The sequence below is a fragment of the Strix aluco genome, chromosome 16 (assembly GCF_031877795.1).
Source record: "Strix aluco isolate bStrAlu1 chromosome 16, bStrAlu1.hap1, whole genome shotgun sequence".
Taxonomy (NCBI): domain Eukaryota; kingdom Metazoa; phylum Chordata; class Aves; order Strigiformes; family Strigidae; genus Strix; species Strix aluco.
This window is the reverse complement of record NC_133946.1, coordinates 11,984,028-11,999,701: the sequence shown is the minus strand read 5'-3', so window position 1 is coordinate 11,999,701 and position 15,674 is coordinate 11,984,028. Positions and strand designations below refer to the sequence as shown.

General features: G+C 39.6%; 1 protein-coding gene across 1 annotated transcript in view; it reads right to left on the bottom strand.

Annotated features, from left to right (window-relative positions):
- Positions 1 to 15,674, bottom strand: part of KNL1 (kinetochore scaffold 1) — a 28,406-nt gene that overhangs the window by 12,501 nt on the left and 231 nt on the right. Inside the window, exons 2-11 of the mRNA XM_074842296.1 lie at positions 13,112 to 13,181; positions 12,648 to 12,687; positions 12,348 to 12,407; positions 10,738 to 10,799; positions 10,162 to 10,217; positions 9,657 to 9,696; positions 8,501 to 8,538; positions 8,124 to 8,176; positions 1,500 to 6,680; positions 579 to 723 (exon numbers count right to left, since the gene is read on the bottom strand). Of these exons, the coding sequence (XP_074698397.1) occupies positions 579 to 723; positions 1,500 to 6,680; positions 8,124 to 8,176; positions 8,501 to 8,538; positions 9,657 to 9,696; positions 10,162 to 10,217; positions 10,738 to 10,799; positions 12,348 to 12,407; positions 12,648 to 12,687; positions 13,112 to 13,146 (5,710 nt within the window). The 5' untranslated portion in view covers positions 13,147 to 13,181. The remainder of the gene's footprint in view (positions 1 to 578; positions 724 to 1,499; positions 6,681 to 8,123; positions 8,177 to 8,500; positions 8,539 to 9,656; positions 9,697 to 10,161; positions 10,218 to 10,737; positions 10,800 to 12,347; positions 12,408 to 12,647; positions 12,688 to 13,111; positions 13,182 to 15,674) is intronic.

Genomic DNA, 15,674 nt, shown 5'->3' with positions numbered 1-15,674 from the left:
CCTGGCTTCTACTGGATAAGGCTCATGCTCTCTCACAGCTGCAGGAGGCCAAAACTGGAATTGGTTTTGTAAATAGAGGCAAGATATCACTTATCATATGATTGGCAGATTTCTGCCTCATTGTTAGCTATCAGCTAATTAGCAAGAGCTAATTAAACCTGGGGGCTGAGTCTGCTTGGAGCCTGTCCCTGCAATGCACTCCGAGGAGTCTTTTTCCAAGAGCGCAGTGCTGAGACATGCAGACTCATTCTGCATGGAAGCAGTTTAAAATCATCTCGGGGCCAGCAGAGTTTATGATGGGGCTTTGCTCTGTGCTAAGGTAACTAAACTGCCTCATCAGCCCAACCTGCCCTTGAGAATAAAGCTGTACTTAAATTCTGCTCCTTTTTTTTCCCCATCTCAGTTTTCCTTGAGCAGCTTGGACTCTTTGCCAGAACTTAAAAGCAGACTGGCTGAGTGGGAAGCTGTGACACAGCATTCAAGGCCTTTCCCAAATGAAATATATTCTACGAGTGGGGCTCTTCCTTGATTAAGTGGGAACACAAGGTTTGAGACCATTACCACAGAGGAAGCCTTACTTGTTAGTTCTGTGTCAGCCTTAACAGAGTCCAGAGAGCTGCTGGTGCTGGCATGAGTACAGTCAGGGCTTTTAGCCGATAGATTTGGAGGATCTTCACCTTCATGAACTTCTTCTTGGCTTTGACACACAGCACCAAAAGTAACCTAATATTAGCAAGTTAAAAAAAAAAAAAAAGAGTTATATGAAACAATATAAGTCCATCAGGAGTTTATTGTAGCTGTTTCTTGACATGCAGAATTGTTCCTTGTTTAGTATCAGCACACTTTATATCTAATCAGTGTGCCAAACCAGTGTTTGGCTTGTTAAGCCATTGTCTACAATGACATATAGGAAGTAAAGCTGCAAAATCCTCCATTCATTTCTCAATCAAAGCAGCAGCCACCACAGCACACTTTTCCAGCTTTTGGAACTAGAAAGTTTCTACTGATGATTACAAACTTATTTTTAAGGTCAGATGGATGAATGTTCCATATTTGCACAGATTTTCTTGATCAAATTGCAATTTGTGCTGCTATAAAAAAGCAAATTTAAACTAAACATCCATGTCTGGATCTTAAATAATTGCTTCAGGCCTTACTCTATCATTGTACCTAAGAAACAGCTAGCAAATAGTTTAGTTCAGAGGACTAAGAGTATTTAGTCAAGAAAGGATTACAAGGGTACTATGGAGAGGATGACTGAAAACTGGATATCCCTTATTCTGTCTGTTTTGCAGAGTTCAGGAAACTTACACACATCAACCTGATTCTTCTATTTTGGCAAAGCAATGAAAAATACAGGGGATGACACAGCAAAATGACAGCAAACTGGTGGTTAAGAGCAACAAGAAAACCTACCCATAGATCTGCTTGTGCCCCAGCATGTAAACAAAAGTCCTGTTAGTGTTCACTGTATCCTTATGATGAGTGATTTGGCTCACCTGCAAGTCTTGAGAGGCCTCGCCACCCAAGTTTCCATCCCTCTTGACCTTCTTTGGACTTTGAAGACCCTCCTCATCTTGTTCCAAAGCCCTTTTTGTGTTGCAAGTTCTTGTCTCTTCGAATTGATTCTTTTCAGTGTGGAAGATTTGTTTTTTGCTTATCTCATGGCAAGCATTTTCCATGAGTTCCGAGCTTACAGATTCATTTGAATCCATTTCTTCTAGGCAGACAGGAAGAAATTCTTCTGCTATAAACTGAGAAGGGCTGAAGTTCTGCATACTAGGCCTGTTGTTACCTGGGGTTTCACCAGCGTTTACAGTTACTTCTGAAACTGGTGCTTCTCCTTTGTCTAAAGATTTTGCATTTATGTCTTGCACACTAGAAACAGAAGGATTTCTTCTGTTTGGTAATTTAGGCCGGAATATACCTAGAGGGACATTTATTCCTTGATATTTATCCTTCAGTGCCACGCCTAAATTCGCATCTATGGGAGCAGCTCCAGATTCAAGACATGTGTTCTCCTGCTCTTTGGTATAAAATAAATTATTTGGTTCATTTACAGTATCTTTTCCTAACCTCAAGCTATCCTCTGACTGAGTTGATGGTTTGGGCAACTCATCAGAAAAAGCAGTTTCAGAAACAGAGAGAACTGTAGATTTCCTTTTCATATTTTTCAGTTTTGAACAAACATTTAAAATACCTGATAATTCAGGTGCAAGAGTGGGACCTATGTGGTCTCTTGGACTGACCAAAGGTGGCTTAGTTTGTTCAGAGTTTATCTGAAAGTGGTTTGGAGGTGTCTCCCCCTCAGCTGACAGCCCTTCATTCTCCTTTAATTCCTTGTTAGAAACTGGAATAAGGCCTGCTCCAGCCAAGCCTAAATCTGTAGCTAAATCTTCATGTCTAGATGAATCATCCTTCAATACCTGCTTTCTCTGAGTACTACATGCATCTGGAGAACCCTCCAAAGAATCTGACTGCTGGATGGGAAGTGAAACACGGGGTACCAAATCACCACTTTCTTCACTGTGACCCATGGGCCCATTACTTGGAAGCTTGAAAGATTCTCCCTTTGAGTTGAGGTTTTCTGGAGGTATGAGATCCTGCTGACTGTTTACAGGGACAGAATTATCCATGGGAAGGTCAAGATCCTGTGGTGCCCGCACATCCACAGTCTCTTCTGGAAGGGAGACAGAATAAACGGAATCTGGTGGTGTGCTACTGGGGACTTTGATAGCTCCTTGCTCATTAGGAGACTCTGAGGCTGATGAAGCAGAGGGAAGGCTGGGCTTATCCTCAGATTTTGTATGATATTCACCATTCAGGTCTTTTGTACGCGGGGAATCTCCTTCCTCTCTGCAAGAAGACAACAACGCACTATGCAAGTCTGGTTGCCGAGTGCTTTTATGTGACAGTTCCTGGTTCTCAAAGCCATTAATATTGTTATTAAGAGCAGTAGTATGGGATGCAGTTATTTCCATATCATCTTGGTTGTGCGTAAACACAATGGTTTTATCAGCAGGAGCTGCAGAAATGGCTGGAATGGACTCTCTGGCCTGTACATCCATTTCCCCACTTAATACAGCTGTAGGAGTTGCAGTGATCTCCATCTCCTCAGCCGAAGTAAAAATGATGGTTTTGCTACCTGAAGCAGGCAGGTTTAATCCACTGGTCATTTCCATGTCAGCCTGGTAACTCGCAAACATAACAGTGGAAGTTAAAGGAACAGACCGATTGGGTCGCCCTCCTTGCAGAGGATTTTCTTCCAAAGCTCCATTACGGGTTCTGGTGATGTCCATATCATCCACAGCAAGCACCGTAGCTTCACTATTGGAAGGCACTTGCTGTCCAGTCTCTTTACCCAAGTTTGGTTTATCATCACATACAACTTTGACGGTTATTTTATCAGCAGAGCAAGACTTGGTGATGTCCACATCAGCCTGGCTACTTGTGAACGTAACAGTTTTAACAGGATGAGCTGAAGAGGAAGAACAAAGACCGCCCTCATTCTGTGAGACAATTTCATGACCTATTGCAGCTGTATGGCTCTCTGTGATCTCCATGTCATTATTCACATCACTCAGTGAGAATAAAACAGTCTTTTCCCCTGTTGTTCCCTTCAAGCTTTTCCTTCCAGTCCTCTTAGCCATGTTAAGCATCCCCTGAGATACAGCCTTTTCCATACATTTATCAATTACAACAGTATCAAGTCTACTTATTTCCATGTCATCATTGTAGGTAAAAACACAAGTTTTATCTCCAGAAATTAAGCATGTGTCATCATTTGAACTTTTACACTGCAAAATTACTTTGTCTGCTGAAACTGTATGACTTCTGGTGATGTCCATATCAGCATCTTCTGAAAAGATGGTAGTTTGCTCATCTGCAAGAGGCAAACGTTTTAAAGCACTCGTGGTGAACGTTTTCTTGCCAGATGCCAAGGAGTACACACGGCACACAGGCTGCTCCTGACTATTTCTTGTCATCACGACCCCTTTTAATGGCATTATTTTATTTTCGTCTTGATCAAGGTATCCAGGTACGGCTTTTCTTTCTGATAGAACAGCACTGATGTTGTAATCGGGAACCATTACCACACAGTTTCCAGTCAAGTCCATGTTTTCACCAGAGGGAAACACAACTGACTTTTCTGAAAACAAAGGCAATTGGGAACTTCCCTCAGGTGGTTCAGACGTCCTGGAGAGTAACGGCTCTCCAGCACCCCTCACCTGCAGGCCATCGACTGAGTGAGTACATTTCAAATCTTCTTCTGAATAAACTGTTTTACCAATTGAGAAATCTCTCTCAGAATCTACTCGAGTTGGCAATACTTTGGTTACTGCCTTCATAGTGTGGGTTTTCTCTTGCCTCTCTGAGTTCTGGCAGTCTGCATTTCTTCCTAATACTGTTCCAAGTTGTTTGTTTCCTTTCATTCCAGAGGGAGCAAGCTCATTACTGGAAATAAATGAACTATTTGGAGCCAAAGGTGTAGCAGTTTGCTTACTTGTGTTCATTTTCAAGTCCTCACATTTTATTGCTGCAGTCTGACTTGTGATATCTACACCAGAACTACCAGAAAACTGGAAAGTCTGGTTTTGCAGCTGCTTGGATATTGTATTATTTTCATTATGATTATTCTCATATTCCTGTATTGTATTAACAGGAGCAACATCAAAAGCAGCAGGATGAATTTTGGTTATGTCCATGTTTTCATCGTCTGAAAACATGTCCTCTTTGTCATTTGTGCAGCAAACTGAAGTGTTTGGAAGGGTTTTTCCCAAAGGCTGAAACATTCCAACTTTTTGACTTCGCAAAGAGATGAATGCACAGGTGTTGGTGACAGTATTTTCAGGGACTTCTCTCTTTTGCTCCTGTAATGAACACACACTCTTTGCACAGGAACCTGGACCGCTTGCTTGGAAGTTTGTTTTTCCAAGGTTCTTATCAACCATTCTCACCTCAACATCTTTAGTACTCATTTCTATAGCCTGGCTTCTTTTAATATTCCCATTGATAGTGATCACCTCCAGATTTTCCTTGTCCGTATCTAAAGAATTTGCAACTTCACTGACATTTTTGTTCTGATTCTTTCTTGGAATTATTTTACAACACATTTGTTTTGCTTCTGCAGTTATCCCATTGCTTTGATCATCAATGACAATGGCATGGCATTTAGTTAATTCCATTTCTGCCTGTTCATTCCAGCTGGGAGATGTAGATCTGTTATCAAGAAAGTGAGGTTTGCAGGGGGCAGAGGTGAACACTCCAGCAGGAGATTCATTTTCAATGTTCTTTCCATCACCCACAACAACACAGGTTTTAGTCAAGTCCATATCTTCTCCGGAGAATATTACCGTCCTCTCACCTGGCAGAGAAACAAGTTGAGAGTTTGCTGGTCTGTGCTGAAGTCTACTCATGGGAACAGCAGCAGACCCTGAATTTGTACATGAATCAAACCCAACGTTCACCGAAGCAGTCCCAGGATCTTGGGTCACCTTTTTGATTTGTTCATCTGAGCCCAAAGATAGTTCAAGTGCACTATTTTTATATGACACAGCTCGATTATCTAAAACTGTTAGACTCTTTGTAACATCCCTACCACCATGTGCCAGATGTCTGTTTTCTGCTAGCAAAGAGTTTGTATTTACTGGCTTTTCAAAAGTTTTATGACACGAACTGTTCATTTCTTTGGTACTGTCATTACAGATTACATCTGTATAATTGTCAGTAATTTCCATGTCATCACATTTAGAAAAAACAACAGTTTTATCACCTCGGAAGACAGTCTCGGAAGAAATGGACCCTGGGATGGCAGACATGGTTCTGGCCTCTTGCTTAACAGTCCGCGGCACTGGAGGATCTCGTCTGTCTTCAACATTTACTAGTTTTTTGTCTGTACAAAGTTGAGGGTCATGCTGAACAATTAAGTGCTGGTTAGATGCTCTCTTTACCACAGAATTATCTAACTCTGTGGATGGGAAATCCTTTCCGAAGTTTCGACTTTGATTCCTGACACCAGAGAAGGGAAAAGACATTTTTGCAGTGTGACTGGTTGTCATATCCATTCCATCATCTACAAATGCCTCAGTAACATCTGCACGCAGGAACTGCTCTGGTGGAGCTTCACAAATACCAGAAAACATAGCTTTGACATCAGACGCCTGGCATTTTGTCATTTCCATTCCATCCTCTTGCCCTCTAAAGACTTTTGTTACATTGCAGGTGTCCAGCGGTTCATGGGAATACACAAATTCCACCGATGACTGTGCCATGTCTTCTGAGACTTGTGAAGGACCAAAAAAAACATTCTCTTTTTCAGGTCCCTCAACAGGATTAAGTGCCTTTTCGTTTGACTTCAGGCTCATCAAAAATTCATTGAAATCTATTTTTTTTACAGTCATAGCATCTTCCTTCTGTTCAAAAGATGGGCACGAATGGTTTGTAGGGTCAGGGAAAAAACGAAATTCTTTGCTCATTTCTGCCTTTCCATTGGTAGAGTTTAACCCAGCCAGAAACGATGTGATATCTATTTTCTCAGTTTTGTCAGCTTGATTGTTTTTCAGGTTACGTGTAATCACCGCAGTGTGACTAGCTGTCATATCCATTTCATTTTCATCTGAAAAGATGAGGGTGGTATCATGCCTATCTGTTCTTTGAATGGCGTTGTCTGTATCATGCCACTTAAAAAACAAGAGGATGAAATTACAGTTACTGACACTTTAAACAAATGATACAATGGTTTATTCTATTTTTTTAAAAAGTCAACTAATGCAGTCCTAAGGTTATAGGTCTATCTTTCTTTTGGAAAAAAAAAAGTATTGATTTCAGTCCTCCTCGATGAGCAGTAACACAGTCAGAGAAAGGACGATGACTTGATTATTAGAGCAAATCATATTTAAATGGTTTTTTTGAAAAGAATGTGTCTCAGTTTTACTGTTGGGCAAAGACATTTCTTGGTAAGCATGGCACAATTAATGAGTCTTCTGGTTCAGTATTTTCTACATCTCTGCAGGGTGGTTTCTGCCTTTTTTCCCCCTCAACTGCAGGTAAAAACCTTGCTCAGCTTATCATGTTTGTGCCCCAAAGCAGCAGCACCAAGTTGGATGCTTTAAAAGACTTTTCCACTAGGGAGATTTTAGTCTCTTTAATAGAGAGGATTTACAGTTTTAAATCTGGGGGAAAAAACTGGCCAGTAACAAGACATAATACTGTATTTTATCAAATATAATGACTATATTGATAAAGAACAGCTTCATGTTTACTTCAAATTACATATGCTATTTTATAAATGAAAGAAATAAAATTATACTAGAAGAAGCACAACCATATACATTGCCCAAGAGAAGGAGAGACAAGAGTTTCAATCTAACCTTTATAGCTTCTTGGTGTACACCTTCTCATCCAAACTGTTTTAACTGGTTTTGTTTTGGTTTTTTTTTTTAAATTTGTTAACAACAGATAACAATGGGTTTTAAGCCGTATCTTTAAACTCAACATAAAAGTCAGAAGCCGCTGCAGTAAGGGAGCTTGTTTTGACAACCGCTTTGTTTAACAACACAGCACCACATCATCATCACTGGAGTGTAACACAGTTCAGGATTTCTGTGCAGTTGTGCCCGTGAAGGTCTTAGCTAAGAATTTTGTGTTTTATCACTTGCTTCACCTGAAGAAATTCAGTTACCTTTTCATGCTAATCATTGCAATTTGTCTAAAGATTTGTAACAGCAGGAGCAGAGAGTACATTTGTGCATATCCATTCTACCCACAGAAGGAAAAATACACAAGGAGGGACATGAGAAAACCGCTTAACCAGACCTATCTGAAACATAAGCTCCTTTGCATATTCTTAGCTAAGAATAGAAAAGAATGGAGGAACTAGCTCAGGTATTGAAAAATTAGCAAGCTATTTTAGAAGCAAGAGGTATCAGTACTGCAGTATAATGCCTAAGAGACTAGAAAAATACTTCAAAATATAGAAGATTAGCTTTTGGAAGAATTTTATGTGAATATAAGGATTTTGTAGGCAGTTGAGTTACATTTTTCACCTTTACTACACAAATTATTGAAATATATTTTGGACATGGATATTTTCAGCACCAAAAAAAATAAAAGCCTTCGTATACCTCAGTCTGCTGCACCAGTGCCTGGATAGGGGCATGAAGCAAAGTGTTCATCCCTGTCAAAAGAAAAGGAAATACTCCATTTGTTGCACCATGTTCTTATTATTTTATCCACTGAGCTGGAGATCTATGCGCTCCTTTTACAAATACCACTGACTACGTAAGTACAATTAAACCCAAATATATCCTGAACAATCTTTTCAGTACTCCCTTCAGCATGGGGAGAGCCACCCATACTTCTACAGCACAACGCTTGTGAACAGCTGCATGGGACAAAGCCTGTTCATGCGATCGTCGTCTCAGCATGTTCTAGGCATGTTAGAATTATTCAAACAGAATCAATAAATTTTTATATATAATAAATCTATTCCCAAACTCACCAGTGATCTCACACGGAACAGCTTCAGGTTCTTCAATTCTACAAAAGGTGGGTTAGGTAAACAGTTTGTTAAAAGATTTCAAAACAGAAAGCTTCAGCAATATGCTGCAAAGGCAGAGAATTCTATTGCATAGTTCACACGGGACCGGGCAGCAGATACCAGACACTACTTATATGTCTTCAATATAATCTAATCTGAGCTGCAATTTTATTTCCCCATGAGATTCTCTCATTTTAGCATGCCACAAGCCATTGTTCAACACACAGGTGGCATTTTAATTCCTCAGTGCCAAGTAAAAAAAGAGAAAAGATTAATTCTTTATTTTTAACTCAGACCTTCCACTTTTAGTTATTCCCTTCTCTTTGGGAAGCTGAAGGTCTGTTCCTAAAGCCTGAGATAATTTCTCTGTAAAACAAAAAGCCAGATACAATGTCCAACTTGTGTGGTTTTCTGTCTAACATTTAATGCCTTCTGTTCTCCACTGTTTTATTGGTTGCTCTTTCAAGACCCAGGAACCTTAGCTAGAGTACTGACTTTTATATACATCTATCTATCTATATCTATCTGTCCATCTATATGTGCACACACACATAATGTTACTATATTGGGTTGGTACCTTTAAAAACATGAGTTAACTACAGCTGTACACAAGCTGTTTCCTTGCTATATATTTTAAACATAAGAAATTCTCCTTCACACATAGAAAGTGTCTAAATCTGTTATTTTACTTACCAGTTAATTTTAAAAATCCCATCATTGTGTTTTATCTAGACAAGAACTTTGAGGCCAGACTAACACTTTGTCTGCCTCCGAGGGAAAAAGTTATGGTAATAAATATCGAAGACTATGTCAATCCAATATGGAAACTGGTAGCTCTTTCTTGGAAAACACTCCCAAGGAATCAGCTTTGGAGGGAAGCAGTTTCAAGCCATAATTGTTCAATTTTTCAGCAACTGCTGTCTTTTTGTGAGTCTTTTTATGCTTTTTTTGCTGTATCCGTTCTTTCACCAATCAAAAGCACTGAGCAATTTTATATCTAAATAAATACACACGCTGAATTTTTTTGAGGAGTAATATTTTGATGGTTGCATGTCATGTGAAGGAATGTATTTGCAGGACAGAACTCTATAGTCACAGGAATTTTTTTCAAACTTACTGATTAAGCAGGACATCATTCCTTGTATCTGCTGCACACTCTAAAAATAGCAAGGAAATTAGATATTACAATGTGAGAAACATGATCGAACCATTCAGAGACAAGAGTAAACTGCACCAAGAAGAAGGTTCTGAAGTTCTCACTCTTGATGTGCCTCATCAAGGCAATAACCCAGCGAAGCGAAGTACTTGAGAATGCATTAGCTTTCCAGATTCTTCCTAGGTAATCTTTGACAAAGTGAATGTAATGTTCTGCTCAACCTTCTTTTGATCTAAATCCCCAAGGGAGACTTTGTTCCAGGTGCACTTTGTCTAAGAAAATAATTCCTTTTCTGAGCTACAAGGTCCACAATACAAGTAACTAATGGGTTTCAGCCAGTCCACGATAAACAGCTGCCCATACTGTTCCCTACTTGCGACTGACAGGCCTGACTTCTTAAATTCAGGCTAAAATCTTGTTGCTAATAGTCTGCAAAACCTATCATGAGAAGAGAAAGGAGTTTTACCTGTATTTTCTCTTTCTGTCGTGTTATTCTTAAGATCTCGCTGGAAGACTCGGCAGCTGAGAAAGAAAAAACCACAAAACAACCCAGTTTTTGAAAAACACAAGACCATCTGTTTAGAAGCAAAGAAAAAAAAAAATTAAAAAAAAAATCTGCCCTGATTTCAGTCTTTCCCACATGGGGTATGTTCTGAAATGAGATATCAAAAGCCAGAAGTTTACTGAACCCAACCATATTTTTCAACGGGAAGATGCCATTATCATACTTAAGATGGAAATCACTAAAAAATGTAATAGGAAACAAAAATGCCTAATTACATTAAATTTGTTGAACTGTTTTTTTCTAGCTAGGAAGAGAAAATAAATAATGGCTCTCTTAGGGCTCCAAATCAACTCAATATAACAACAGTCACCAGTTTGACTTCACGGAATACTCACAAACGTATGCACACAGCAATTTTAGGAGATACCAGATTACTTCCTATAGCCTGCATTTTAGGGAGCACCAGATTATTACCTACAGCATCCATTTTATACTTAAATAAAGAACGTAGACCTGCATCCTTCAGATCAAACTTACTTTATGGTGTTCGCAAAGCTGACACGGCGAGAGTTTTTCTTACGTTTTTCTATATTGAGATCCTGACAATAAAGAACACAACACTATGATACACAGAGAACTGTTCTTATCCCACAAGCCACAGTAAGCATAGCTTTTCGTGAAACACAAAACCAAACAAAAACCCCACACCCCCTCAAAATAATAATCTATGAGCCCAACAAGAGCTATTTACCAACATCTTTAAACTACTTTATAATTCTCCAACTTCTCCTGACATAAAGACACCCATCTTGTAGGAATAGGATCTAAAGATCAATTGTGAGAGCTGCCTGGTTTCAAACACGAGCAGCAGAATACCAGTTGTAAGGATTTTTGTCTGGCATACTAGGGAAAATATATGTAGCTGCTTAGCAAGAGAGTTGCAGGATTTTTTTTTTCTTTAGTTTTTCATTACAAGAGCTGAAAAAAAATAATACTACTGATTTGTCTTTATGGGAGAAAGGGAAGGATTCATGAAGGACTCGAAGTCACCGTTTTCCTCTTGAAACGTTTAAATGGTGTCACTGACTACATGATCACACAAATGCAATGTTACAAGGTACATAACAATGCACTGTTATTACATAGACTGGAGAGCTAATTCATCATACCACTGCTGTGCAGTTGTCTGCAATAAGCTTCCCTGACTAAATAGCTCAATCTCAGGACAGTGGAACAGTCATTGTTTAAGAAAACACAAAGTATTAACGCACCAGGCACTACCCATTATATGCACACAACTAACAAAGCCTATCAAACACCTTTTTTTTTTTTTTAAATCATGTCAGCAACACACACAGTTATGAATGATGTCACACTACTGTACATGATAGTCTTATATTGCTCGTTAGCAGCACTGTCCATCGTTGTTAACAGGTATCACAGTTTAAATGAAGGCTGTGAGCTGCTCTTCATAGTTAACCCAGTTTTGAAATAGATGTGCATAAATATTTCAGGTTCGTATTTCATATTCTAAAGAGATTATTAGAGGCTTTTTCACTGAAAGCCTTATATGCTAAAAATGAGTTTTCAAGTCCTGTAATCAGCAACAGATAAATCATATAGATATATGATGCAACTAGAAGATTAGTCCATAGAACACATCCTAGGTAGAAGTGGCATTTAAAAAGAAATCAAAACTGAACAGGCCAATAGTTACAATTTCTAAGAAACAACAGACACTATAAACACGAAATATATTCTGTACAGATTTCTGGAAGAAAATGTTTGTTTTTCAGCTTTTCCTTTCAGGTGACAGGCTGGGTTTTTTTCAGATGTAAAACCATCTTACTGACTGTACCAGTTTGTATGCTGGTGGATCAAACTTCAAGTCAAATGGGCTACAGCTAGAGCAAGTTATGCCTATTAATCTCTGTTTATTCCTCTTTTCTTGATAGAAGAAATATTCTGATGTAAAGTAGGAGTATAAGAAAAATTCAATGGATTTCTTATAATATTTGGTACTCCAGGCAGTTATTACAAGAGTTTTACACCTGCATTATTCTAGAGACACAGTTTAATCAGTGACAAGTTGAGGAGCAAACCGATGATGTTAAGAGCATTGGCAAGAAAGGACTTAATAGACCTACCTGCGTCAATTCATTCCCATTTCCCAGATCATCAAGAGGATTTCGTGGAGCCTTTAAAATCTAAAAGAAAATATAACAGTTGAGAGGATCAGCTCCAACTACAAGTGATACTTGGCTGGAGAGAGTTTATAAGAGCCACCAGTGCCCCACCCAATCATATCAATCTAATAGGCTCATTCTTTGCTTTTGGAATGCTTTTCTTCAACTATGATGAGAAAACGAGTTCCTCTTTAGAGCTGCCCTTACTTTCCTTCACTCACTCACACGGTTTTCTTTTGAGAAATGTCTTAAGTTACTCACAGAGGACAGTCGCTTCCCTCTGATGTGCTCTGTATTATCACTGGAGGGAAAAAAATGGAAGCAGGTATTAGGGCATAAACTTGAACCAAGATGTATTTCTTGAACAGTACTGCCATGTTTTTAAGGTTAATAAATTGATTTCTCAATTATTCTCACAAGAGTGAAATTAAATAAACAAGCTTGCTTGGTATAGATCATTCATTCCAGCCCTAGTTCCCAAAAATAAGCTTTGGAAAATTCAGCAAACTGCCCTCCCAACCCCACGGTCAGTCAGTCTCCGGACAGTCCACTGCTGTGAAACTTCCTCAGAGCTTTCTTATACACAGTCCAAGAAACTCCCTGTTCTTCTTCCTCACAACGGAAACCACATTTCATTCAAGAGATGCTGCAGGGATCAAATAAAGTTTTGTCTCTAAACGATAATATTTATACCACAATAAAATTCTTAGAAAGTTTCGACTTACTTTTCCAAGTTAGGGTCTGCATAAATCTTGTCCATTTTTGAAGGATGTGCTTTTCCTGTAAAACACAGTACTGAAATCCAAAAATATTAATGAAACTCAGTAAGAATATTGCATACAACCACAACTAGATACTAGCCTTAGATACTATAATTTTTCTCTCCATCTTTCTCTAGTCACAGGAACGCACTGAAGTTTAATAGGCCTCTCACATTTTCTATTACATATCATATTATAAAACAACTGCGCTAACAGTTTGAGTCTTACTGGTTAGGTGTCGTTTTATTTAAAGCTAAGATTCTGGTAAGTGTTGGATATAAATGTGATCAAACCTTTTACAATACGAAGTTTGCTAGTTTGCTCTGACACACAAGACAATTTTTCAACCACTAATTCTCCCCCTACCCCAAGAATATCTTATGTCAATGCAAATAACTCCCACTAGCACGGAAAACTACACCACTTATCAAAAGTTGTGTATGGGGATAAAACGTATTAACCCACACTGACAGAATGCCAGTGCTAACACAGACTTAATATTGCCTGACATTTCTTGGAAACTGCAACAAAATTCAGGGCTTTGAATACCAGGTTAATACTCCTTTTAACTTCAGTCTCCCATGGACCTGGCAAAGACCACCCAAAAAATGTACCACAGAATCAACACTGTAAGATCAATACATGCAGTTTTCTAGATTTCAGTGATGATCTTTATCTACATGCATCCCTCCATCAAGAACTACACAATGTACTTATCACGTTACTTTATTCCCCCTTGCTAAACCTCAGCAAGCAATGTTGCAAGAGAACCCCTTGCCTAAGCAAGGATTAAGTGATTTGTAAAACTGACAGTGAAGTTTTACAATTAGAAATGGGGAGGTCTGTGCAGAGGTGCTCAGCTTTTGCGTTTCACAGAGTCACGGGCTCTCTCAGGCCTGCAGGGAGCTCTGGAAATGCTGTATTCCACCCCCCCTCTCGAAGCAGGTCGCTCAGGACACTGTCCCTTCCAGGTCTGAGTGCCTCAGAGAGGAAACCCTCTCTGGACAACCTGTTCCATCTTCACTGCATGTTCTTCCCCCTTATGTTTAAATGGAATTTCTTGTATTACAATTTGTGCCCACTGACTCTTGTGCCTTCACTAGATAAAACCAAGAAGAGCCTGACTCCCTCTTCTTTAAACTCACCAGGTATTCACACACAGTGATAATTTCCCTCTGATAAGCAACATCTATGCTCTCCCTTGTCCACCAAGTCTCATTGTCCCTCACTGTCAGCGATTTAAACCGCCAACGGACTCTTATTTTACAAGCTAAAACTAAGACTTATGTAGGAAAAGAAAGCTAAGTCACATAAAATGCTATTGCTCACAAGGCAGAGCAGTGTTTGAATTACAGGTGAAGGGAAAAGGAACAATCTCTTCAGAAATACCAGTTTGCTCACAGACGATGTTCAGGGAGGGCAAGAAGGCACGATGAGAAAACTTAACCAAAAGATTTTTTTTTTCCCCCCAGTAAATTTGTTTGTTTAAACAGAAAAAAACCACTGTTTTGAAGACATCATTAAATGTGAAGGCATAACAAATAAGAGCCAGAGAAGTTTCCCAGAATGACATTGTACTCGTACACAGAAGCTGATTTGCTGAAACGAACTTTATTAATTTCTAGTTTTATTTTTGCAGACTACTTCCTCTCTCCAAAGATGTAGCAGGTTTACATTAGTACCAGTCAAAAAGGTAGCCCGAGAGGCTTTGATTCTCAGGGCCTGCAGCTCTGAGGCAACAAAACCGAGGCACTGCGTTCAGGAGGCATCCCCACAGCAGCTCCCCGGCCAGGAGCCAGAACCCTTCGGATGTAAGAATTGCTGCACTGGATCAGACTAAACTCAATGAATAAGTGATATAAAAGATGGCCGTGCATACAGGTGTCTAGAGGAGAGCAAAAGAACAGACCCCTGTTTAGCCTGCTAGGAGGAGGTCTACTAATCTGGAATTCACATCCCAATCAAGAAGCTCGGTAGTCAATCTCTAATACTTCTTTGAACTTATTTACATATCTTTAACCTTCAAGCGGTGAGTTGAAATGCTTTGTTACTCTGTTTATGAAAAAGCATGTCTTTTTATTCCTGTATTTGATAATTAAGTACCTCCCAGTTCCACACTGTCAACAATGAAGAATCGCTCCATAATTTTATTCAGTTCATTTATGATGTTATAGATGCCCACCCAAGCCCTCCTTGCTCTTTCCCCCTTTAAGTCAGGACCTGTTCAGCCTCTCTGGACGATTCCTTGTTGTTCTCAAGCTGTTTCCCTCACGATCCCCTGTGTTTGCTTTACCGCCCTGACAGCACTGACAGCACTGTCCGGAGCGACCTCCAAATGCTAAATTACACCTCGTAATCACTTATACCGCTATTTTCCCAAACGCGGATTACTTCGCATTGATCAGGACTGCATTTATCGGTCAGTTTATCGGGAGATTCCCCTCACGCTTCCAGGCCGTCCCCGACTCCAACCGCTCCCGGTGAAATCCCCTCAGGCCTCGGGCCGAGCCCGCCCAACCCTCCCTCT